Raw genomic sequence first — 25,151 nt, 5'->3', positions numbered from 1 at the left:
TAATCACGGCAATTTGATGTGGAACTCACGGACAAATACTAATGCAAACACATTGTACTTATACGTTTGCCATCCTTCTTCTAAATGGGCGTAATCTGTGTTTTCTTCCACTCACTGGCCACTTTTTTTTGTTAGATGTAGGCAGAGTAATATTGTAGTTTATGGGATCTAGTTCAGGTGCAAATTCTGTGCTGAACATCAGAGGTTCTATCGAATCCTGAAACCTTGTTTAATTTTAGCGATTATAACTTTTCTGTGCGGCACTGACACTAATTTCAATATCATTTCTTATTGTAGTGTTCCCGGAAGTAAACTGAGCAGTACACGTGTGTCTTCGTCAGAGAAGGAACACTTGAAAGCAGAGTCCACCATTTCTCACCATTTCTGCTTTTGCTTTTCTACACTCAAATTCAGTTCTTGTGTGATCGATGGTATATATATATACAATCTTAAAAGCCAAACGTGTTTCATTCAGCATCTCCCTATCTCTAGATCTATTCTTGCTTTACATTTGTTATACAATGAAAGATGTTTCTCTACAATTGCGGTATACCGTAGAGCGTCGCCCCAAACCCGCAGTTTTCTACTAGGTACGAGTACATCTCTAAATAGTGCACGGTCAACTATTATTTTAGATCTGCGCTGCAGTTCCCGAACATTCTCCCGCCCAAGTTAATGTTTTCGGTCCCTTTTCCAGATATGCCACTGATGCTTTTATATCTAGTTTACTGAACATATAAAACTTCCTATTCATTTTAGTTGCCGTTTGTAAATGTAATCATTGTTGCTGCAGCTGGCTAGTAGTCACTGATATCAATTTCCACGAGGACATCTTCAAAGAGGTCGAGTTTATTTGTTTGCGAGAGATTTAATACATTTCAAGCACAAATGGACTTCCGAAATATTTGTATAGGTTTAAGAGAAGGCATTTATTAATGTTTTGGGAATATTTTGTAACACTCACCACTTACAAAACTGCATATCGAAACTGACTGTTGGATGATTAGTTTTCCAGTACGACTTACCATTATCTGGATTGGGTGAAAAACCTTGTGTAAACCCCACACACAGATCACCACGTAGGTGGCAGCGTCTGACGTGTAGCACACCTCAAACATTTAGTAGGGTGCTACAGTTCTCAATTCCATGGCGCACGTCCAGTAAGTGACAGGCTAGCTTGTCGATCTTTGGTTAGGCCTTCTGCCCGGCTAGAAACCAGAGGTCCTCGATCACTTCTTGGGACAATGCTGTAAACTGTGAACTTCGTTGAAAACCCATGATCAAGTTTGGCCTTCTCAACTACCTCTGCCAGTCGTTGGAATTGATCAAATACGATCTTGGACTCCAGACGACAGGCATCGTTTATTTCTGCACGTGCTAAATGGTTGACGTAACAGCCTCTTTGACATGTGTAATGAGCTAGCTAATCATACACACAGAGGGATTCTTGCCACTCCTTGCTGCCGTTCCCGTAAGCGGTATCTTTTTCGCCATAAGTCTCAATTGCTGACGATGAAGATACCACTGTCATTTTGTTCTTCATTCCCCCTAACACTTGCCACGCCAAGCTTCACAACACGTGAAGTCTGTGGCAGTGGAATACACCGCCTCAAACCTGTTGATTACGAGGATACATGTAAGACCCTGAACTATCCCTGGTCCCCATCTTCCCTGTACAGGACGCCCAGACCGACCACCAGTAAAGTGGATGAGTGGTGATAAATTCTGTACTACCTGCATGGCAGAGAGCATCCATTTGAGAGGATAGTATTTCAGATACCTCTCCTATCTCTGTAACACGTCATTTACCTAGCAAACTCATTCGAAGCAGCTTCCATTTGTTAGAAAGCTGTCACAGAGATTTACAGCTGTTTAAGAACAGCAGCTAAGCCATTACACGTCCAAGAATAGTACTCACGGTAGTGGTGCATTCTGGTTGATGCAATATTAATTGGAAACTGGTTAACGTTATATTAGCCTCACTCACTTTCTTTTTATTTCATGACCTATCATGTAACAAGTGTCTCAAGTTCCCTTTAAGATCTGAAGCTACAGAACCCAATAATTGTAATTTTTTTAAAGAGCTATGCATCGCTGTTTAATTACACACCACGTATGTGTTGAAGTAACTGAAAACTGTTCAACACAGCAGACACAAAATTAGAGTTTTTGTCTTGATTCTATTTCCTTACCAGAAACCAGTTTCATACTAAAACACAGTATCGTAATTAAATTTCAAAGGTGTGGGGAGTAGAACAGAGAACTTATAACATTGTATTTTTGTTTGCATTAGTGGACAGTCATTCTTGGAATGCATATAATACACAAAAATAAAAGAGCATAGAGTCTTCTAAGTTTCTGGTGCTCTATATCGTCAGAAGTATCCGCAGTTGACAAAGTGAGAAGTTCTCCACGGTCTAAGTATTCCACAAAGGACGCTACGTGAAGGCTGGCTTTGCAGCGCGGTTAGGAAGCTGTCGTGTCGCCACGATCTCTTGAAACATGGTTGCTGACGGCTTCGGTGTTCGGGTCCTATTCTGATCACTGAAGTCCACTTGATAAAAGCCATATTTCACACTGCAAAAAATAACAAAAATAAAAAAATGAAAAACTGCGTAACGTATTTATGTTCAAAATATCTACAAGAAACACTTTCAGAAGACTGCCAAAGTTTCACAGACGAGAAAGCTGTTTCAGTTTTAGTTGATCACGTCGTAGGCGTAGCGTTGTTGTATAGACCACAGTAGATTCCTAAGACACTACTCAATAAGGCCTGTTTCAGTTTCTACAAAAAAACGTTTTACGGTTGTCCATATGAGTAACCATCCGCGCGAAAAGGAGGTACAGTCTTTCACTACAGTTGCGGTTAACTGTTTCGAAATTCATAGTTCATTGTCAGCAGAATCAAAAAGCTCATGTTAATTTAGGAGATTTTACACACATTGGCGAATGGCTACAGTCATCGAACCACATTGCATCATTCGATTTCTAGAATGTTGTTAATGCCTGATGTTTTCATTTGAGACATTTTTCTGTCTTTGATGCTTTCTTTCTTTCTCATTTCTTCCAGTACCTTACGAAACGTTTCGTGCTTCACACACATTTACCAGTAAAATTAACTGGACCAGTAAAGCGAGCAACAGCATTGATATGAAAAATTTCGCTGGAAGAAAACGATTAAGGAATTTGTCGGACTGTTGCTTTAAGAGTCGGCTGATAAGTAGTGAAATTATCGTCAGAGTGAGCAACTATCATCAGTGTCAGAAATTATCATCAGTGAAATTCGCCGAGAAGGCCCTTATTTTCGCTAATTTACTTATCACCACCAAATTATCATTATAAATTATCTGATTATGCCGTTTATCTTAATTTACTCTGATGTTTGTTCTAGCTTTTCAGATATGTTATTCTTATTAGCATTGTTTCGTTTTTATCTCGGTCATACATATTTCCTAAGTAGTATTTCACAGGTAAAATTTGATCATAACTAACACCTTTTCAGTGTCCTCGATCCGATAGTAAGTGTAGTTACCATTTCTGTCAGATTGTTCTGTTATGGTTTTCACATATTTGTCAGTAGTTAACAGCAAACCCAAAGTTTTCACAGCACCACTCAGGAAGTGACTATAACACGAAGAGAATGTAATAATTTATTATACTTACGTGTATCCTCTAATCCACTCGAAACCGTCAAGCAGGCTCCATCCTGTGTAACCAATCAAGTTGATACCATCTTCATGAATGGCATTCAGTATCTCCGCCAGGTAAGCCTGCGCAAAGTGTTCCTAGTTAGCATAGCGTGTAATGGCCGGTGAGTGAATTCCATTTAAATAAATTTGTAAATGTACCGTTACTACTATCAAAATACAAACTGCGATGAATGTGAGTGTGACTGGCACCCCAAAAGAAATTGATATTTGTCGCAATCGGTTCAGTCACTGTTTGTGTTAGTCATTGTTTTCTATCTGACCATCGACAATTTACTAAGATAAAGAGCGAACAGATACACATTTTCACTCCAGTGTTTAGGTTACAATATCTCCGCACTCAATAAATATATAGTCCTGCAATTTTAACATTTATTTAGATTATTTCTAAAAAATAGGTATTCTAGAATTGGTTCTAATTCAGAAAATAGTTTTCATTTTGTTCTGTCACGTAAGGATCTTTTGCAAAATAATGTCTCATATTTTTAGATTTAAGTAACAGAGACACAAATATTAAAATTGCAATCAGTTACACATTTTTACAACTATTGTTTTCTGTCTACAGGCTCACATTAAAAATACCACATTAACAATTATCTAACAACATAATGGGTACTCTGTTACATTTAATCTTCAAAGTTTCTCAATTTTTTTAAATTTTGTCTTCTCACATAACATTCATCTTTACTGTTCCTTCACAACATCCAGCAATAACTGGCCACCATGCTTTTATACCGTCTTCCCTGGTATCTCTTCTCCATCTTCTTAACGCCCTGGCGGAAGCGGTCTCCTTGCTTATCACTATAATTTCCCAGATTTTAGGGAGAATAGTCGGTATGTGTGTGCAAGAAGTCGACCTTTATGCTCATGTTACAATCCAAATACATGAAATTTTCCAACTTTTTTTTTGCACTTTTCTTATGATCTGGATGTTATGTTCCCCAGAAATTTTTCTGTAACAGGCTTGATGGACGTCATTGCACCTTTTTCTGTAATATTCATCATGTTCTCAAATTTGAGGCCTTTAATCAATCTGTGCTTTGAGGACTAACCCAAAAAGGACAGCTTTCAGTTTTTCTTGACTAATGAGGGGAAATTTCATAGAAAGCTATTTAAAGCAGGGTCTATCATATGGAAGAACCCCTGCGAACTGCTTCATCAGATCCAATTTCACATGCATTTGCGGAAGCATTTTTTTTTTTTTTTTGGCCTATTAGCGGTTTCTGATTGTAGCACCAGGAACAAAATGTTTCCGATTTGGCCAAATCTTTGCAGTCCAATACTTTCTATTTTTCCAGTGATCACATTCATATAAAAAGCAGGGCACTTTCATGTGTTCAGCTTGCTGCCCTAATAAAATTCATATAGTCAAAAATAAAATAAACTTCATTTCATTATGAAAAAACTGTACGTCATAGAAGCAAACTAAAAACAGTTTTGAAATCTACACATAAAGTTAGTTAAAAAGACAGATTTGCTTTCAGTCGTTTGATATTATACGAGCAAGTCCTTAAAGTGTGTATCCCGTCTCTCTTCGACTGCCTGCAACTTGAAATATTTCAGCACTTCTGTTCCGCTCTGTCGCCACTCACACTAGCTTGTAAAAGTCCGATTGACGGTTCTTTGTATAGGCCCCAAGACCCCTAATAGTTTGAGCTGACATATGATCCACGTACTTGAGCAGTAATCTAGTATGTCCCATACAAGTGTTCAGTGTGCAGTCTCCGTTAGAGACAAATTGCAGTTTCCCAGTATCCCACCAACGAATCGATTCCTACCATGTGCTTTGCATAACACAACCGCGCCTCTATTGGCGTTCCACCTCCTGTTTAATATTTATTTGGCTTTGTTCAGTACATTTTCTTCCCTCCTAATGTCTCTTCAGTCGCCCATTCCTCGTCGTTCTGCTTCCGTGATCTTGATCTTGTTTCTCGTTCAGTGCAGCATGACGTTCCACTTTACTCCTACAACTGAACGAACCAGTCTTGCACCTTTTTTGCTTATCCATCTGTCTTCCACTCCCGCCTGACTTCTGTCATCAATCTGTTCCCCGTTAAGCATGTTGCGCTACATATATTCTTGGACAACGTGTTATTGCCCGACCGCCAACGTGCCAGTCAAATCTCAGTCTGTTCTTCTGTGAGATGCCTGAACTTGATTCGGCACTCTCTGTCAGCTCCTGCCTTGACCTATGTGATTTTATACAGGTGTAACTCATTAACCCGACAGCCAAAGGATACCACTCCTTTTTTACGTTCTGCGAAGTGCACTATTTTGCATTTCTCTACATTGCGATAAAGTTGGTAGCTTTGCCACCAGATTGATCTAGAGGGACATTACTTCAATTATTATGGGATAGAATGTCTTCGTAAATAAATTTATCATCTGCGAATGACCTGAATTGTAATTAACAAAAATCTAGTAACCCAGTCTTCTGCAGGAAGGAGAAAACAAAATGGCCCAAATACAGGGTGTAAACGGTACAAGTGAAGACATTTCTATACTGAGGACGGCGCACTGAATAACATTACATCAGTATCTACGATATTTTTGCAGTCAAATGATCATAACTATAATAAGTCGTCTGTTTTTAGATTTATTAGTATCTCTAAGTATGTGTGACAAGAGCAAGCCATTAATGGTTGTTTTCCCTCAAGCAGCAGGTCAAGAGGTATAGTGTGGACGCGTGGACGCAACACAGTTAGTCTATATCGGCAGGTGTATTCCACTCAGTGGTGCAGTTACGACCGTGCAGAAAATATTAGGTCGTAAAGTCTGTGATGTGTTTGTGGGAAGACTGTTCGATGCAGAGAAAAACAACCTACACAATGATGTGTGCTCATATTAATGTACCATGTATAACAATATCCGCGCTTATTACGTCGCTGCAGCGCTGTGTTCGATTTATCGAACTATGTGACATGCCTAGCAGCTCTATAGAATAGCAGCAATATTGTTTCTAGTGTTCTGCCGCAGCTCTCAAAGTGCCTGAGTATTGAACGCGACCCTTCAATTTGGCTCACAGGTAAAAATCACAAGAAGAGAGATCAGGCGAACTGGGTGGCCAGGAGACTTCGCTGCCCCAGACTGACCTCTCCTCACGGAACACCTCACGCACTCGTGAAGAGATTGTCAAGGGTGTGTGTCGTTGTTAAGTATTGCTTAAAAGATCCACACAGCCGCTCATCTTTTGTCAGCTAATTCACTTATGGATTAAGCAGTTCCTGGACATACCTCTTAGCTCTAAGAGTTCGTTCAAAGTATCTTCTTACGTTACGAACGACAGACACTGCGCACCAAACAACAGTGTTGAGATTGTGCATCAGCTCTTCAAACTATGTTGGGAGTTTCTGACAGATAATGCTGCATGTCACTCATATGTAATACAGTTAAATGCTTGGTGCACAGGAAACGGGTGACGCGCATGCGGTGACAGGTAACAGAAACCGATTGGTGCATCGAAATCACCGTATTTTAGGTTATGGGCAGTTCTCCTTTTCTTTAACAAGAATCAGTTTGAAGTCAGTCTTATTAATATTTTCCGAGCCGGTTTAATTTTGCCAAGCCTGTATAACACAAACAACAAAGATCCTGTCACTCTCCGCGGGCCCACACCTAATATTACGCCAATGCCCGTGGGCAACCCACCGTCTGGCGTAAAGAAGTGACTTGCGCGCAGCACGATATTTTCGAACCAGTCGCAAACCTGGTTAAAAAATGGGAAGTCTAGTGTTTAATGTCCCGTCAACGACAAAGTAAATGGAGACGATACAGAAGCTGAGGCAAACGTAGTTAGCTGTCTCAGTTGCCTTAAGACGTCTCGATGTACCACTGAGTGAAAAATCTTATCGGAATCCTAGAAACAGCGATTCATCCTGGTTTCCTTTCATACCGAGCGAGACGGCGCAGTGGTTCTAACACTGCGCTCACTTTCAGGAGACTGTTTAGAATTCGGTCCGACCATCCAGATCTAAGTTTTACCTGCATCGCTTATGAATTGTCTTTGAAAGTACATGGACTTTTCTTGCCGATCCTGTCTTAATGCGAGCTTGCGCTCCGCTTCTAATATCCTCGTTGTCGACGGGGTGTTAAAAACTGAACTAACTTTCCTTTTCGTTTCGTTACTCCATGCCACTGAGGACAACACCTGTGATTAGCTATGAGTACTTGACACATTCGATACTTCGAAACACGTCTCTTCTACTACACTCACTTTGGTCTCCATATTTTGCTTCGGTCGTTCCTGTCATATCCCCGAATACTTATCGTTCCTCCTGGGTAGATAACTTTCAGAGGTTATAGTATGAATCACAGAAAGGAAAAAAATGTTCAGTAAATATGGGCTCTTGTGACAGCCAGAGCGAGAGCACCAGCAGCAGCGAGTACTGTTTGTATAAAGCGTTTATTTTGCATTTTGTTTACGACCTTCCACTAAGGAAGGGATTCTATTTGTGTTTATCTGCTCTGCATAGTAACTAACAGTTCTTGATAAAACTTTACGTAGATTTCTTAGTGTTTTCTTGATCGTTTAGAACAGAAAGCGCCCTAAAACCGTCTTTTGTTTGTTTCGCGGCCGTTAGCCACTAGTCACTTGAATCAGCAGTTGTCTTGTGACAGCCAGAGCGAGAGCACCAGCAGCAGCGAGTACTGTTTGTATAAAGCGTTTATTTTGCATTTTGTTTACGACCTTCCACTAAGGAAGGGATTCTATTTGTGTTTATCTGCTCTGCATAGTAACTAACAGTTCTTGATAAAACTTTACGTAGTTTTCGTGTTAGATTTCTTAGTGTTTTCTTGATCGTTTAGAACAGAAAGCGCCCTAAAACCGTCTTTTGTTTGTTTCGCGGCCGTTAGCCACTAGTCACTTGAATCAGCAGTTGTCTTGTGACAGCCAGAGCGAGAGCACCAGCAGCAGCGAGTACTGTTTGTATAAAGCGTTTTTGTACTTATTTGCTGCGCTTAGCTTTTAAATACTTTTTCTGGGAAAACCTAGCGTAGTTTTCGCGTCTCGTATTTCAGTGAGTGTTTCTTGATTATCAGAGTAGCTCATCAGAAGATTATCTTGGGAATTTGTCACCGTATAGAGTAGGGTAAACATAGTCATGTGTAGGGACTGTGGTTGTTGTGAGCGGACGCAAGGAGAATTGGCCACTCTTCGGGGGCAGGTGGAGGCTTTGTCTGTTAGGCTCATCGAGCTCGAGGCGCAGGCGTCGGCTCGTAGTGGCGTTGGGGCAACTGTGGTGAGACCTATGCCTACTTCGGTGGCCTTGGAATCACATGGAACCCCTGATGTCGCTGCGTCTTCCGGCAGTGAGCATCTTACCGGTCAGCCATCACTCCAGGGTGAATGGCGGACAGTGGTGGGCTCGCGCGTGCCTGGCCAAAAGGCAAAGGTGGGATCTGGCCGCGTGGCAGCTGCCTTACCCCTTTCCAACAGGTACGGGGTGCTTCCTAGTGGTGATGACATCGTTTCCGAGCCACCACAGGATGCCTCGCCTGTTGGGCCAGTGGCCGATTCTCCGGCAAGGTCCCGACAGTCACAGAGGGCGGGCCTATTAGTTATAGGGAGCTCCAACGTTAGGCGGGTTATGGAGCCCCTCAGGAAAATAGCGGGTAGGTCGGGGAAGAATGCCAGTGTGCACTCGGTGTGCTTGCCGGGGGGTCTCGTCCGTAATGTGGAGGAGGCCCTTCCGACAGCTATTGAACGCACTGGGTGTGACCGGCTGCAGATAGTAGCACATGTCGGAACGAATGACGCCTGCCGCTTGGGTTCTGAGGCCATCCTTGGTTCCTTCCGGCGGCTGGCTGATTTGGTGAAGACAACCAGCATCGCACGCGGAGTGCAAGCTGAGCTTAATATCTGCAGCATAGTGCCCAGAGTCGATCGCGGTCCTCTGGTTTGGAGCCGTGTGGAGGGTCTAAACCAGAGGCTCAGACGACTCTGCGACTATAATGGTTGCAAATTCATCGACCTCCGTTATTGGGTGGAGAACTGTAGGGCCCCCCTAGACAGGTCAGGCGTGCACTACACACCGGAAGCAGTTACTAGGGTAGCAGAGTACGTGTGGCGTGCACACGGGGGTTTTTTAGGTTAGAGGGGCCCCCCCTTGGGCGAAACGATAAAATACCTGACGGCTTACCAGAGAGGACATTATCATCGTTGATAAAGAACGTCCGTCCTCAGAGACCAAAACTAGGAAAAGTTAACGTAATATTGGTAAACTGCAGGAGTATCCAGGGCAAGGTTCCTGAATTAGTATCTCTTATTGAAGGAAATAGTGCGCATATAGTATTAGGAACGGAAAGTTGGTTAAAACCGGAAGTGAACAGTAACGAAATCCTAGACACAGAATGGAATATATACCGCAAGGATAGGATAAACGCCAATGGTGGAGGAGTATTTATAGCAGTAAAGAATTCAATAATATCCAGTGAAGTTATTAGCGAATGCGAATGTGAAATAATCTGGGTTAAGTTAAGTATCAAAGGTGGGTCAGATATGATAGTCGGATGCTTCTATAGACCACCTGCATCAGCAACCGTAGTAGTTGAGCGCCTCAGAGAGAACCTGCAGAACGTCGTGAAGAAGTTTCGTGATCATACTATTGTAATAGGGGGAGACTTCAATCTACCAGGTATAGAATGGGATAGTCACACAATCAGAACTGGAGCCAGGGACAGAGACTCTTGTGACATTATCCTGACTGCCTTGTCCGAGAATTACTTCGAGCAGATAGTTAGAGAACCAACTCGTGAAGCTAACGTTTTAGACCTCATAGCAACAAATAGACCGGAACTTTTCGACTCCGTGAATGTAGAAGAGGGTATCAGTGATCATAAGTCAGTGGTTGCATCAATGACTACAAGTGTAATAAGAAATGCCAAGAAAGGAAGGAAAATATATTTGCTTAACAAGAGTGATAGGGCACAAATCGCAGAATATCTGAGTGACCACAATCAAACGTTCATTTCTGAGGAAGAGGATGTGGAACAAAAATGGAAAAAATTCAGAAACATCGTCCAGTACGCCTTAGATGCGTTCGTACCGACTAAGGTCCAAAGCGAGGGGAAAGATCCACCGTGGTATAACAATCATGTACGAAAGGTACTACGGAAACAAAGAAAGCTTCATCATAGGTTTAAGAGTAGTCGAATCATAGCTGATAAGGAAAAGCTGAACGAAGCGAAAAAGAGCGTAAAGAGAGCAATGAGAGAAGCATTCAACGAATTCGAACATAAAACATTGGCAAACAATCTAAACAAGAACCCTAAAAAGTTTTGGTCATATGTAAAATCGGTAAGCGGATCTAAATCCCCTATTCAGTCACTCGTTGACCACGATGGCACCGAAACAGAGGACGACCGAAGAAAGGCAGAAATACTGAATTCAGTGTTCCGAAACTGTTTCACTGCGGAAAATCGTAACACGGTCCCTGACTTCAGCCGTCGCACGGACGCCAAAATGGAAAATATTGAAATAAACGATATCGGAATTGAAAAACAACTGCTATCACTTAGTAGCGGAAAAGCATCCGGACCAGACGAGATACCCTTAAGATTCTACAGTGATTATGCTAAAGAACTTGCCCCCTTTCTATCAGCAATTTATCGTAGATCGCTGGAAGAACGTAAAGTACCTAGCGACTGGAAGAAAGCGCAGGTCGTTCCCATTTTCAAGAAGGGTCATAAATCAGATGCGAATAAGTATAGGCCTATTTCGCCTACGTCAATCTGTTGTAGAATAATGGAACATGTTTTGTGTTCTCGTATTATGACGTTCTTAGATAATACAAATCTCCTTCATCATAACCAACATGGATTCCGCAAACAGAGATCATGTGAAACTCAGCTCGCCCTATTTGCCCAAGAAATTCACAGTGCCGTAGACACTGGCGAGCAGATTGATGCCGTATTCCTGGACTTCAGGAAGGCATTTGATACGGTTCCGCACTTACGTTTAGTGAAAAAAATACGAGCTTACGGAATATCGGACCAGGTTTGTGATTGGATTCAGGATTTCCTAGAAGAAAGAACACAACATGTCATTCTTAACGGTTCAAAATCTGCAGATGTAGAGGTAATTTCGGGAGTACCGCAGGGAAGCGTGATAGGACCTTTATTGTTTACAATATACATAAATGACTTAGTTGACAACATCGGTAGCTCCGTGAGGCTATTTGCAGATGACACGGTTGTCTACAAGAAAGTAGCAACATCAGAAGACTCGTACGTACTCCAGGAGGACCTGCAGAGGATTAATGCATGGTGCGACAGCTGGCAGCTTTCCCTAAACGTAGATAAATGTAATATAATGCGCATACATAGGGGCAGAAATCCATTCCAGTACGATTATGCCATAGGTGGTAAATCATTGGAAGCGGTAACGACCGTAAAATACTTAGGAGTTACTATCCGGAGCGATCTGAAGTGGAATGATCACATAAAACAAATAGTGGGAAAAGCAGGCGCCAGGTTGAGATTCATAGGAAGAATTCTAAGAAAATGTGACTCATCGACGAAAGAAGTAGCTTAGAAAACGCTTGTTCGTCCGATTCTTGAGTATTGATCATCAGTATGGGACCCTTACCAGGTTGGATTAATAGAAGAGATAGACATGATCCAGCGAAAAGCAGCGCGATTCGTCATGAGGACATTTAGTCAGCGCGAGAGCGTTACGGAGATGCTGAACAAGCTCCAGTGGCGGACACTTCAAGAAAGGCGTTACGCAATACGGAGAGGCTTATTATCGAAATTACGAGAGAGCACATTCCGGGAAGAGATGGGCAACATATTACTACCACCCACATATATCTCGCGTAATGATCACAACGAAAAGATCCGAGAAATTAGAGCAAATACGGAGACTTACAAGCAGTCGTTCTTCCCACGCACAATTCGTGAATGGAACAGGGAAGGGGGGATCAGATATTGGTACAATAAGTACCCTCCGCCACACACCGTAAGGTGGCTCGCGGAGTATAGATGTAGATGTAGATGTAAAGAGCATACCACAAGGGCCATGAGCATCTGCTATACAGCGCATCTATTCTACTGAAGAAGTGCCCATAGCTCTTGAGGTATACATTTTAGACCCCATGTTCACACAGCATGTTGTTCTTAATGGACAGACGTCTGCAGACGTTAAAGTAACATCTGGCGTGCCACAGGGTAGTATTATGGGACCATTGCTTTTCACAATATATATAAATGACCTAGTAGATAGTGTCGGAAGTTCCATGCGGCTTTTCGCGGGTGACGCTGTAGTATACAGAGAAGCATTAGAAAATTGTAGCGAAATGCAGGAAGATCTGCAGCGGATAGGCACTTGGTGCAGGGAGTGGCAACTGACCCTTAACATAGACAAATATAATGTATTGCAAATACATAGAAAGAAGGATCCTTTATTGTATGATTATAAGACAGCAGAACAGACACTGGTAGCAGTTACTTCTGTAAAATATCTGGGAGTATGCGTACGGAACGATTTGAAGTGGAATGATCATATAATATTAAATGTTGGTAAGGCGGGTGCCAGGTTGAGATTCATTGGGAGAGTCCTTAGAAAATGTAGTCCATCAACAAAGGAGGTGGCTTACAAAACACTCGTTCGACCTACACTTGAGTACTGCTCATCAGTGTGGGATCCGTACTAGGTCGTGTTGACAGAGGAGATAGAGAAGATCCAAAGAAGAGCGGCGCGTTTCGTCACAGGGTTATTTGGTAAGCGTGATAGCGTTACGGAGATGTTTAATAAACTCAAGTGGCAGACTCTGCAAGAGAGGCGCTCTGCATCGCGGTGTAGCTTGCTCGCCAGGTTTCGAGAGGGTGCGTTTCTGGATGAGGTATCGAATTTATTGCTTCCCCCTACTTATACCTCCCGAGGAGATCACGAATGTAAAATTAGAGAGATTAGAGCGCGCACGGAGGCTTTCAGACAGTCGTTCTTCCCGCGAACCATACGCGACTGGAACAGGAAAGGGAGGTAATGACAGTGGCACGTAAAGTGCCCTCCGCCACACTCCGTTGGGTGGCTTGCGGAGTATAAATGTATATGTAGACTTTTTTTCTTGTTTTGGTCCATACCACCACCTCTACACTACCTCTACACTACAATCGTAACGGCAACATTGCCGGTACCAATTACAGAGGTACCAGAATGATTTTCGCTAATAACTTTTCACTCGATGATTTCCAGACCAGGGTCCCTTACCTCAAATTGCAATTTTTACCCATCATCCCTGAAAGTTTGTAACATTATCACGGACTCGTCTTAAAAGAGTGAAAGTCATCTTTTGTGTCTTATGCATGAGTCAGTATCGTAGTTCCTTTCGAGTGAACTCGTATAAATAACGACAATTTCGAAGCTTCTGGCAGATTAAAACTATGTGTCGAACTGGGAACCGAACCCGACATTTTTTCCTTCTCCGGGCACTGACTGAGCTGCCCTAGCACGACTCAAGACCCGTCGTCACAGCTTTATATACGCAGTATCTCATATCTAAACTTCACAAACGTTCTGGAAAAATTCGTTCTGGAAATGAAACTTTTCATTAACTAAGACACAAATACGTACTAGGATGCTAGATTCATGATTCATAGACTGTTTGGCAGAGTCTAAATTCATGAACTGACACCGCGAATACTGTTGATAACCCCGTTGCTGGACTATATATAATAGAACAGCCAGAGCTACACCAGCCTAATCGCTGTAACATTGTTAAATGACGTACGCAGGTGGGCACATACCAGATGATATGGAGAGCATGTTAATTTAATCTACTGTTATACTGAACGAGCTAGATTCATTCTCATATCTGTTGCTCTTGATTTACGATTAATGTCACTTCATTAAATAATTTCAGCTGTATATCTGCATAGCTCCACATACAGATTTCATGTTTCTCCTGTGGAATTGACCGTCCGTCTAATGACAACCTTCTTTTCACTCCCTATATTGAGGTATCCGTAAACTTCCTTAAATAATGAGAAAACAGAAAACACCCTTACCGTTATGTTTAATATACGAGATTGATAAGCTCTTAAGCACCTACCTTTTCACAATGAATGTCATTGCACATGTTGACGTTAAATCTGTATTTAGAATACAGAAATCACTTTACGTTTCCTCTTTACCAGTGAACACTGCGTTGTCACAGCGAATGAAGTGTCTCAGCGCACAAGCTCTCTACTCACCCGCGGCACTGACAATGGTATTTTTCTCCTTCACGCTTACCCTGTAGTACTCCTGCCGACCACTGTCCTCTAGCTCTCCTGCGTCTGGAAAACCGTTCCCTGTTACAAAGATCCCTCCTCTGACGTCGTATTCGTTGTTGATCCAGTTCAGCAGACTGCGCAAGCCCCACGGAACGACCTGAAACATGAAAAATACGAAAAGCGTAATCCAAATGTCAATGTCCAGAAAACCTGTGTCCTCGGAGCGTTCCGTGGTGGCGCACCTGATCGAAAGGTCCTCTCGGCTCACAACCAGCGTCACTTCGATTAAAAACCACGAGCTTTATTCGGGTGTTTGCGCCATCGTCACCAGTGTCTGCTTTACTCCTCATGACGATGGCGGAGACAGCTGTAACTCGAGTGTTTCACTCACAGTGACGCGGATTGTAAGCCGAGAAGATTTTATTGGCTCAGGAAATGTGCTACTGCCAGTCTTGAATGTTTAGCTCTCTATTGGAGTGAAAACTTATTTCTTTTAAGTCAAATATACCAGCAGGTTGGGTCTGGAGCAGACGGAATCGCAATTCGGAATATTTAGGAAAGGATTTGCAGTTCCCGTATTTACTTGACAACTCAGAGAAAATTCCCGAAAACCTTGATCAGAATTGAGGGACAGAAGTATTCTTAAATTATTTCAATTATTCGAATCAGAAACATGTGTGATTGGTGGTGTGGGAATCGGATGTAACCAATATCGATGGGAATATTTTGTTCCATGGAAGAGAGGCCGGTGAGGATATTAGAGAAGCCAATATTACTACAATATACCTTCTGTTTACACGACAACTAGCTATGATGCATCAGGGAATTGTATGGATGCCTCAAAAAGGGTAAAACGAGTTTCAGTTGGGCAAGTCACCTCTGTGCCAACGCCTTACGGCAGTGCTAACACCGGTTCCAGTCGCATCACCGAAGTTAAGCTTTGTTGGGCTGGGCTAGCACTTGGATGGGTGACCATTCGGTCTGCCGAGCACTGATGGCAAGCAGGGTGCACTCAGCCCCTGTGACGCAAGCTGAGGAGCCACTTGATTGAGAAGTAGCGGCTCCGGTCACGGAAACTGACATACGGTGTGCTGACCACATGCCCCTCCATATCAGCATCCAATGACGATTATGGACTGAGGATGACATGGCGGCCGGTCGTTACCGTTGGGCCTTCCAAGGCCTGTTCGGACGGGGTTAGTTTACGTCACCTTTGTAACTAATACGATGGAGAGCACCAGCGAGAGAAAAAAATTAGAGACATTCAAGGTGATGGATTTCAGGACTTTACATGAAAACAAAAGTGATCTGTGTCTATTTAATCCATTTCCCTTGTATTTGTCCGTCACCAGCCGAAAATTAATAATTCTAAAATACATTGTGCTGAGTCAAAAGCACGGATTTCGTACGCCATTGCAATTGCTGATCACCCGATCCGGCAAATGGGCAATAACACCTGGTGAATGCAATAATCATATACATATGAGTACTAAAAGGCGATAAAACATGTTCTAGATGACCCGAGCGTGTCGCAGAGAAAACAGGTGGTGAAGGTGTGCGCTTCAGCGATGTAACAACTCGCCATCGCTGATTACAGAGATGCTGCATCAGTGACGCGACGCAGCCGGCCGCTATCTACGTTAGCCGTTGGCCAAAAGGAATAATAAATAATTTAACAGTCAAAATTTGGTGTGGCGTTGCGTGTTTGTTCATGTAAAAGGTACCCATTGTATGACATCAGAAAATAGTTAGTTCCCCAGTAGACCTCTTACCGATAAAGTTAATCTCGGGGTATGTCTAGATCGGATATAGTACCGGCCCACTGCGTGTTGTATACAGTAGAGGCACCGCAATTGCTGTTTAAGGTTTGGGAGAGGTGAAGGAGTTTGGCTGGTGAAGTCAGTGTAGAATTTTGTGCAGTTTACGGAGACAGTGTGGCAACTTTGTCATTTATGTTCCTGTTGATAGACGTAGCTGCGACTGTAGTTTTCCTCCCAAGGCCGAGCTACAGAACATATGTAGCTTCCGGAATTTTGAAGTAGTCGCAGATTAGACACTGGTTTGCGAAATTGTGTTTTTGCGCGGTCGATTGGTTGTCGTCGTGTGGACAATTCGGGAGGAAAGAGTGGTTATTTTTCTGTGATAGTTACAGCGTAAGCCGTGTTATAGAGAGATATTTGCATTTGATGATTTTTATTGAATCGGTAGAACCCGATATCCTGTCCGTGTTGTATGATTAGTGGTTGCGTCTTGCCCGGAGGTAACTGGGTTGATAGTTGCTTTAGGGAGTGGTTTGGTAGTAACTGATGTGTATCAAGAAGACAAAGCCTCGAGCGCATTTTTCCCTGTTGTTATTTGGATGCCACGATCGTACAGCGGATCTAGAATTGGCTCGTGTACATTCGAAGAGTTTCACCTGGATATTGTTGAGTTGGTAACCGACGGGAATAGAAAGGAACCATTTACGAGCAACACGTAAATATGCAAAAACTTGGTTAGTGGAAGTGACGAGTGGCCTGATTTAATTTAGGGAACTTTAGCGGGTCGCGTTGTGCTAACGCCTGAAGAGGCTCAGTTTTGTTTGACTTGTTAATTAAGCTTAAGACAAAAGAGGCGGTGGCGCATAGATTTTTTTGTTTATATTTTTATTTGTTCTTGAATTTCCGTTTCTGTGGAAGGGGGAAGGGGGGGGGGGGGAGTCTTTGCTGGCACTCGATCACTTACGAGATCTGAACTTGTGTTGAGATCCTAGCCCAAAGTAAGACGAGTTTTCTTGGGTCAAAATAAACCTTTGCGTGTGGTTACTTGGTAGCCGTTGCATGTAATTCATTGTGTTGTAATTGCAAGATTGCAAGTTCAAGTGTCACCCTAAAAGTGACGTGTTTGAAGGATATTTAATTTCAGAGAACAAGGGAAACTTATTTTGGTTGAAACTGAGTGATGAATAACTCTGAAAACAGTATTATTACGTAAAGGTGAATCTATAAAAACTCTTACAAAACGACGAAAGCAAAGAGTTAAGTTTCAGAGATATTACTAGCTTCTTGCGTAACATACTCCGAATTGGTATTAGGAAGTTTTGGTTTCAGTGAAAATCACTGAACTGCGTTGGTCCACGCAGACTACACAAGAGTCCGATACTGATAAAAGCTAACAAGACTACATTTACATAAGAAAAATTCCAAAGTGACTGATAATCAGAACTGAAATTATTTTTAGTAGTTACGAGAAGTTTGCGATCATACTCACAAATGTGTAGCTGTTAATCTGTGGAATACATTACGTATCATTATTTACGTATCAACATTAGACTACACAGAAAGAAACAGAATTATCACTTCAGTTATCTTCATTCCGATACAAACGTTGTCCAAATACGAGTTTAATATGAATCGATCGTTCCACTCACTTCATATTTGAGATGAACGTTAAAAGTTGTTAAAAGGTTACAAGGCGGTCCCAAATAGATTGTTCTGCGTTGGAAGGAAGTCGTTGCTTATGAGAACAATTGCGAGCTGGATTTACGATTTAGCTGGGCATAATATAAACAGGTATCGTATTGAAATAATTTTGGTGTCTTGTTTTGGACGACAGGGAGATAACATGTGTTGTCGCTGTATTCTGCTAGTCTCGTCATTGCTGATAGATAGCGCTTGTCGGTATCATTTGGATATTTCGGTGAATCTATTTGTGATGCAGTAGCATTGCTGTACGACCTCGAATTTTGCGTGTATTGAAACTGCTGTTTGTTATTATCTAGCATTTGAGTCTGCTGTCTCGTCAGTGTTTATTATCGTTGCAGTTGCTGATCACCAAATGGTTGATTTGTCCTCAAATTGTTGTCTAAGAGTTCAACTACTGTACAAGCTAGGCTTCAAGTGTTTGCCAGGCGCTCGGCCACTACTAGAATCTTCTGTGATCGGATAGCGATCCACAGTCACAACATCGACTGTCAATACAAAAACTGTACCTGATTCTTGCTGTAGTGGTCGATTGGTTCGCTCAAGAGATTTTGTGTGGCAGGAAGCTACATCGCGACGTTGGTACAGTACGATCCCTTGTCGTTTTGAGTCTCGCCAGTGGCCGCTTTACAGTCTGTGGTGACCCTTGGTTCAGGATTTGCCTAATCTGAGATCATCCTGAATAGCAAGAAGTGTGCTGGTAGACAGAAGTCTGTCGCACGTCTTGACATTATTGGAGGATACTCTGACGGGATTCTGTTGCTAGGAGACGGATTAAGTTCTGTACAGATTCGATGACCAGATTAAGCTGAGCTGAGTGGAAATCCAACCCCATCGTCATTGCTGCTGAACTATCGCCACAGTCCAGACCTCTCTTCAGCTGAACCATCTCTTCAGCCGAGACATCGCTTCAGCCAAGACATCGCTTCAGGTAATTTTCAAGAATGTTTGCCTATCGCTGGCCGGAGTGGCCGAGCGGTTATAGGCGCTACAGTCTGGAACCGCACGACCGCTACAGTCGGAGGTTCGAATCCTGCCTCGGGCATGGATGTGTGTGATGTCCTTAGGTTAGTTAGGTTTAATAGTTCTAAGCCCAATAGTGCTCAGAGCCATTTGAACCATTTTGTTTGCCTAGCAAAGATGCGGACTCCAAACACTATATATCGAACGTGCGATTATAAATCAATTACGCGACTGTGGTGGCGGGTGCTATGATAAATTATTTGCGAGATGCTAGGAAAACCCAAACGATTTATGACGATAGTGAGCGGGATGTCTAGTATTGTAGACGTTTCTTTCGCTAACGGCGTCACATGGAAGAATCTAATTCCATGCTTAAGCAATGTAGAAAATTGTTAGAATTTTTGTCGAAAATGTGACACTCTAACCATATTTTTGCGTGATGTTGGAAGAGTCTACCCAAGTTATGGCAAAAAGGGATTGCTTGCCGTAGCATCATATGTACTTTATCACGACGACAACGTCGACGACGAGTGAGGTAAGTAATTTCCTTTGTAATTACAACTATTTTAGTAACACTCTTCTTTTGTCATTGCTGTAGTGACCACTATAAACATGCTCCTACCACACGCCACCAGTGCCGCATGATAGATTTAGAATAGCACGTTCGATAACTATCGTTTGGAGCCCACGGCTTCAATAGGCACACACTCTTGGAAATTACCTCGCTTCAGCCGAGACATCGCTTCAGCCAAGACATCGCTTCAGCCGAGACATCGCTTCAGCCGAGACATCGCTTCAGCTGAGACATCGCAGTAGCAGTATCATCACTGCAGCCGAGCCTACACTGCTGCCCAGCCCTTGCTTCAGCCTAGACGTCGATACAAGCGCAGCATAGAGCTGGAGGAGGAAGTAAATCTTAAAATTTGGTATTTTTTTACTAACCGTTTACTTTCATTGAACTTGGTCCGTGTGTTGTGTGTTTGAACAGGGTGTTTCAAAAATGACCGGTATATTTGAAACGGCAATAAAAACTAAACGAGCAGTGATAGAAATACACCGTCTGTTGCAATATGCTTGGGACAACAGTACATTTTCAGGCAGACAAACTTTCGAAATTACAGTAGTTACAATTTTCAACAACAGATGGCGCTGCGGTCTGGGAAACTCTATAGTACGATATTTTCCACATATCCACCATGCGTAGCAATAATACGGCGTAGTCTCTGAATGAAATTACCCCAAACCTTTGACAACGTGTCTGGCGGAATGGCTTCACATGCAGATGAGATGTACGGCTTCAGCTGTTCAATTGTTTCTGGATTCTGGCGGTACACCTGGTCTTTCAAGTGTCCCCACAGAAAGAAGTCACAGGAGTTCATGTCTGGCGAATAGGGAGGCCAATCCACGCCGCCTCCTGTATGTTTCGGATAGCCCAAAGCAACCACACGATCATCGAAATATTCATTCAGGAAATTAAAGACGTCAGCCGTGCGATGTGGCCGGGCACCATCTTGCATAAACCACGAGGTGTTTGCAGTGTCGTCTAAGGCAGTTTGTACCGCCACAAATTCACGAAGAATGTCCAGATAGCGTGATGCAGTAATCGTTTCGGAGCTGAAAAATAGGCCAATGATTCCTTTGGAAGAAATGGCGGCCCAGACCAGTACTTTTTGAGGATGCAGGGACGATGGGACTGCAACATGGGGCTTTTCGGTTCCCCATATGCGCCAGTTCTGTTTATTGACGAAGCTGTCCAGGTAAAAATAAGCTTCATCAGTAAACCAAATGCTGCCCACATGCATATCGCCGTCATCAATCCTGTGCACTATATCGTTAGCGAATGTCTCTCGTGCAGCAATGGTAGCGGCGCTGAGGGGTTGCCATGTTTGAATTTTGTATGGATAGAGGTGTAAACTCTGGCGCATGAGACGATACGTGGACGTTGGCGTCATTTGGACCGCAGCTGCAACACGGCGAACGGAAACCCGAGGCCGCTGTCGGATCACCTGCTGCACTAGCTGCGCGTTGCCCTCTGTGGTTGCCGTACGCGGTCGCCCTACCTTTCTAGCACGTTCATACGTCACGTTCCCAGTCCGTTGAAATTTTGCAAACAGATCCTTTATTGTATCGCTTTTCGGTCCTTTGGTTACATTAAACCTCCGTTGAAAACTTCGTCTTGTTGCAACAACACTGTGTTCTAGGCGGTGGAATTCCAACACCAGAAAAATCCTCTGTTCTAAGGAATAAACCATGTTGTCTACAACACACTTGCACGTTGTGAACAGCACACGCTTACAGCAGAAAGACGACGTACAGAATGGCGCACCCACAGACTGCGTTGTCTTCTATATCTTTCACATCACTTGCAGCGCCATCTGTTGTTGAAAATTGTAACTACTGTAATTTCGAAAGTTTGTCCGCCTGAAAATGTACTGTTGTCCCAAGCATATGCAACAAACGGTGTATTTCTATCGCTGCTCGTTTAGTTTTTATTGCCATTTCAAATATACCGGTCATTTTTGAAACATCCTGTATGAACTAGAAGGGTTTGTTGGACGTCTTGTTAGCAGGGAAAACTGTGGTGTAGGGAGTGTGGAGTTTCTTTGAAGGATAATTGTTGTCACATGTTGGTTTTTAAAGTAATAACAAAATGGATGAAAACTGAAAGGGCTATCTGGAGCAACTTTTAGCCAGCTAAAGAAAGTTTGGGGAAGATCTGAAAGGGCTTAAGAATGGCCAGAGGAATAAAAACAATGACTTCAAGGAGCTTAAGGATAGTACAAATAAAAGGTTAATGGATTTGAAAAGTAAGTTAAAGTTGGGCACGAAGAATTCAGGAATGAAGTATTAAATTTGAAGCAAAACTATCAGGAGTTATCGGCACTTCCTGAGGAAATAGAAAAGTTGAAAGAGGCTCAGGAAATGTTGACTGAATTATTGTTAAAAAATATCTAATCAAATGGCTGGAGACCATAACAAACTTCAGAAAGAGTTAAAGGAGGATCTTACAGGTTTAAGCAAGTCTGTTGATTGCAAAATCAATAAGATACAGACTTGGGTTGTAAAGAAGTTAAAGCCAACATCATCTTCTGTATGAGAAGTTAGTGTTACTGATAGAAGAATTGATCTATGTGTGAACCTGGTTGTAGTCAGGTGGATGTAAGTTAGACGCCATGTAGTCGTGAAGCCAATCGTTCACAAGATAGTAGTGCGGTTCCTGAGTTGTTAAACTCACAGGTTATCATTGGACGTGCCTGTAGAACAGAAACTACTCATAGTGATTTGGTGGAATACTTACGTCTTGGTATTAAAAGTAGCAGTAGCAACTTTCCTAAGTTTAACCCAAGGGGATGAGTGCATCCAGTAATCTTTATAAATTTATTTCAGGGAGCCTTGCCTGCTTCCTGGGACAGTAAAAGAAGCATTCGTTTTATAGTAAGCCATCTAGAAGAAGGTACCTTACATTGGGCTATGCTGAATTTAAGTCGTTTTAACACTGTGTAGGAATTTTGGTGAGCTTTAAAATCTAAATATTGGTCAGATAATGCTCAGAGGAAGTATAGATTAGAACTGTTTGGACGACAGCATTATACTGGTAGTTGGGGCGGATACCGCAACTTCGCCGAACATTACTTGAACCGGTCGTTATTTAGACGAACCAGTAAATGAGATGCACTTAATCGAAATATTGATTACACGTTTACCGGATAAAGTAAGAGGACGGTTGGTAGGTAAGCGTTGGGCTCAACCGCAATCCTTGTTAGAATTATTGGACCAATTGGAATTATTTATATTAGTCAAGGGAAAAGAATGATACATGAGTTGCTGTATGGGTAGATGTAAGACGAAGTCTGCAAGGCCAAGAACGAACTAGAAATAAGTTCAGAGATAATAGGTGGCGTAATAATAATAATGGTTCACGTAGTTGTAATAAGAAATACGTTAACTGTAGAAATAGGAATAGAGATAAGAGGAATCCGTGCAATGGAAGTGACTTGAACGGGCGTAGAACTGGTCCACCGAAAAATCAAAATTGTGAACAGAGAACTGTAATTGTGAATAGTACTGATAATGGTAATAAGAATAGCAATAATCTGGAACACGTTAGTAATGGTAGAGCAAGCCACAAGCATAATGGAGCAGTTATACAGGAGGTATCCGAGGATAATTAGCCCATTCCTATGCATGGTGGTTCTCGTGACAATACTCAAGAATATAAGAATGCTTTTTTAAGATACCGTGACAGGCAAGCAATGAGTGAGGAACTTTTGCGGTTCCCGTGAGATCACCGAAGTTAAGCGCTGTCGGGCGTGCTCGGCACTTGGATGGGTGACCATCCAGGCCGCCATGCGCTGTTGCCATTTTTCGGCGTGCACTCAGCCTCGTGATGCCAATTGAGGAGCTACTCGACCGAATAGTAGCGGCTTCTGTCAAGAATACCATCATAACGACCGGGAGAGCGGTGTGCTGATCCCACGCCCCTCCTATCCGCATCTTCCTGGAGGATGACACGGATGGTCCCGGTAGGCCACTCGTGGCCTGAAGACGGAGTGCTTTTTTTTCATGTGGACGGATTGGAGTTTGAGTTTTTGTTAGACACTAGTAGTCAAATTAGTTTATTATCTAAGGAAGTGTGGGAAAGGTACAAACAATAGTGGATGTATCCCACCTTCCCAGTAACCTACGAAAAGAACGTAGAAGGAGAAGTGTTACTTATATTTAACATCACTTGGACAGACTTTGGCACGATATCCCTTAGGAGGACATCCAAAAACGCTATCAGACAATGGCAAAGAGAATAACTGCTTGCAAAAGTACCAGAGGCGAACCAATGCGTTATTGACTTGCCCAATTTATGAAGCCCTTTCTCATGAATAAATTATCTAATTTTTGAAAGTGTAATCTTTTGTTTGTCTGTACATGTACATCACATATACCGATTTTCGTCCCATTCAGATAATTCCTTCGTGGTGTGTAATTTTATTGCCTTCGAGTGTTATTTCAAAAATCCTTTCATTCCATACTTCACCCCCTTACGGCTGGAGTTTACAACAATCCCTTATTAAATGATACCTACAGTCTAACATCAACACCCTTTCGAAATTTTATGTTTATTTCCTTCGTGTTCTGGGCTGGACGATGATGGGTTAGTGAATCAGTCAGAATCTATTACATCCCCCTTAAAGGTTGAATTCCCAAGAACAGTGAAATGTACATTTCTTTTTTTCCAACCGAGAAGCCAAGTACAAATTTTCACAGATCTATCTTTAAAAATTCTTTTGTAATGAAATATTTTCATAAAATCTTTCATCCACAGCTGTCACACCCTTAGCTGCTGAATTTCCAAAAACACTGAAACACGTATTTTTTTTATTTCTAACCCGGAAGTGAAATACAAATTTTCATAGATGTAAAAATCTTTTAGTAGTGCTTTAATAATTTTAATAATTTAGTACTTTAATAATGCGCGAAAAACGACATTCACTCACTGCTTTACACCGTTAGTGATCGAACTGCCATAAAAATGCTGAAGATGTATTTCTTTATTTCTGACTGAGAAGCCAAATAGCAATTATCATAGTTCTAGCTTCAAAACTGCCTTAATAACGGCATATTTCCATAACCATTTCATCCCTATTTCACCCCCTTAGACGTGGAATTTCGAAAATCACCTTCTTAGACGATGTCTGCAGTATAAGGCAAACATCCTGTACAAATTTCAAGTTTCTATCCTTAGCGGTTTGGGATGGATGATTATGAGTCAGCGAGTCAGTCAAGATATTTCCTTTTATCTATAGAGATAAAT

General features: G+C 42.3%; 1 protein-coding gene across 1 annotated transcript in view; it reads right to left on the bottom strand.

The window, feature by feature from the left end:
- Positions 1-2,438: 2,438 nt before the first annotated feature.
- LOC124622704 (myrosinase 1-like) overlaps positions 2,439-25,151 on the bottom strand; it is a 109,646-nt gene continuing 86,933 nt past the window's right edge. Inside the window, exons 9-11 of the mRNA XM_047148494.1 lie at positions 14,941-15,078; positions 3,664-3,770; positions 2,439-2,577 (exon numbers count right to left, since the gene is read on the bottom strand). Coding sequence (XP_047004450.1) covers positions 2,439-2,577; positions 3,664-3,770; positions 14,941-15,078 — 384 coding nt within the window. The remainder of the gene's footprint in view (positions 2,578-3,663; positions 3,771-14,940; positions 15,079-25,151) is intronic.

Source organism: Schistocerca americana, chromosome 7 (genome assembly GCF_021461395.2).
Source record: "Schistocerca americana isolate TAMUIC-IGC-003095 chromosome 7, iqSchAmer2.1, whole genome shotgun sequence".
NCBI lineage: Eukaryota > Metazoa > Arthropoda > Insecta > Orthoptera > Acrididae > Schistocerca > Schistocerca americana.
The sequence above is the reverse complement of the archived record's forward strand: the minus strand, read 5'-3'. Positions and strand labels throughout refer to the sequence as shown.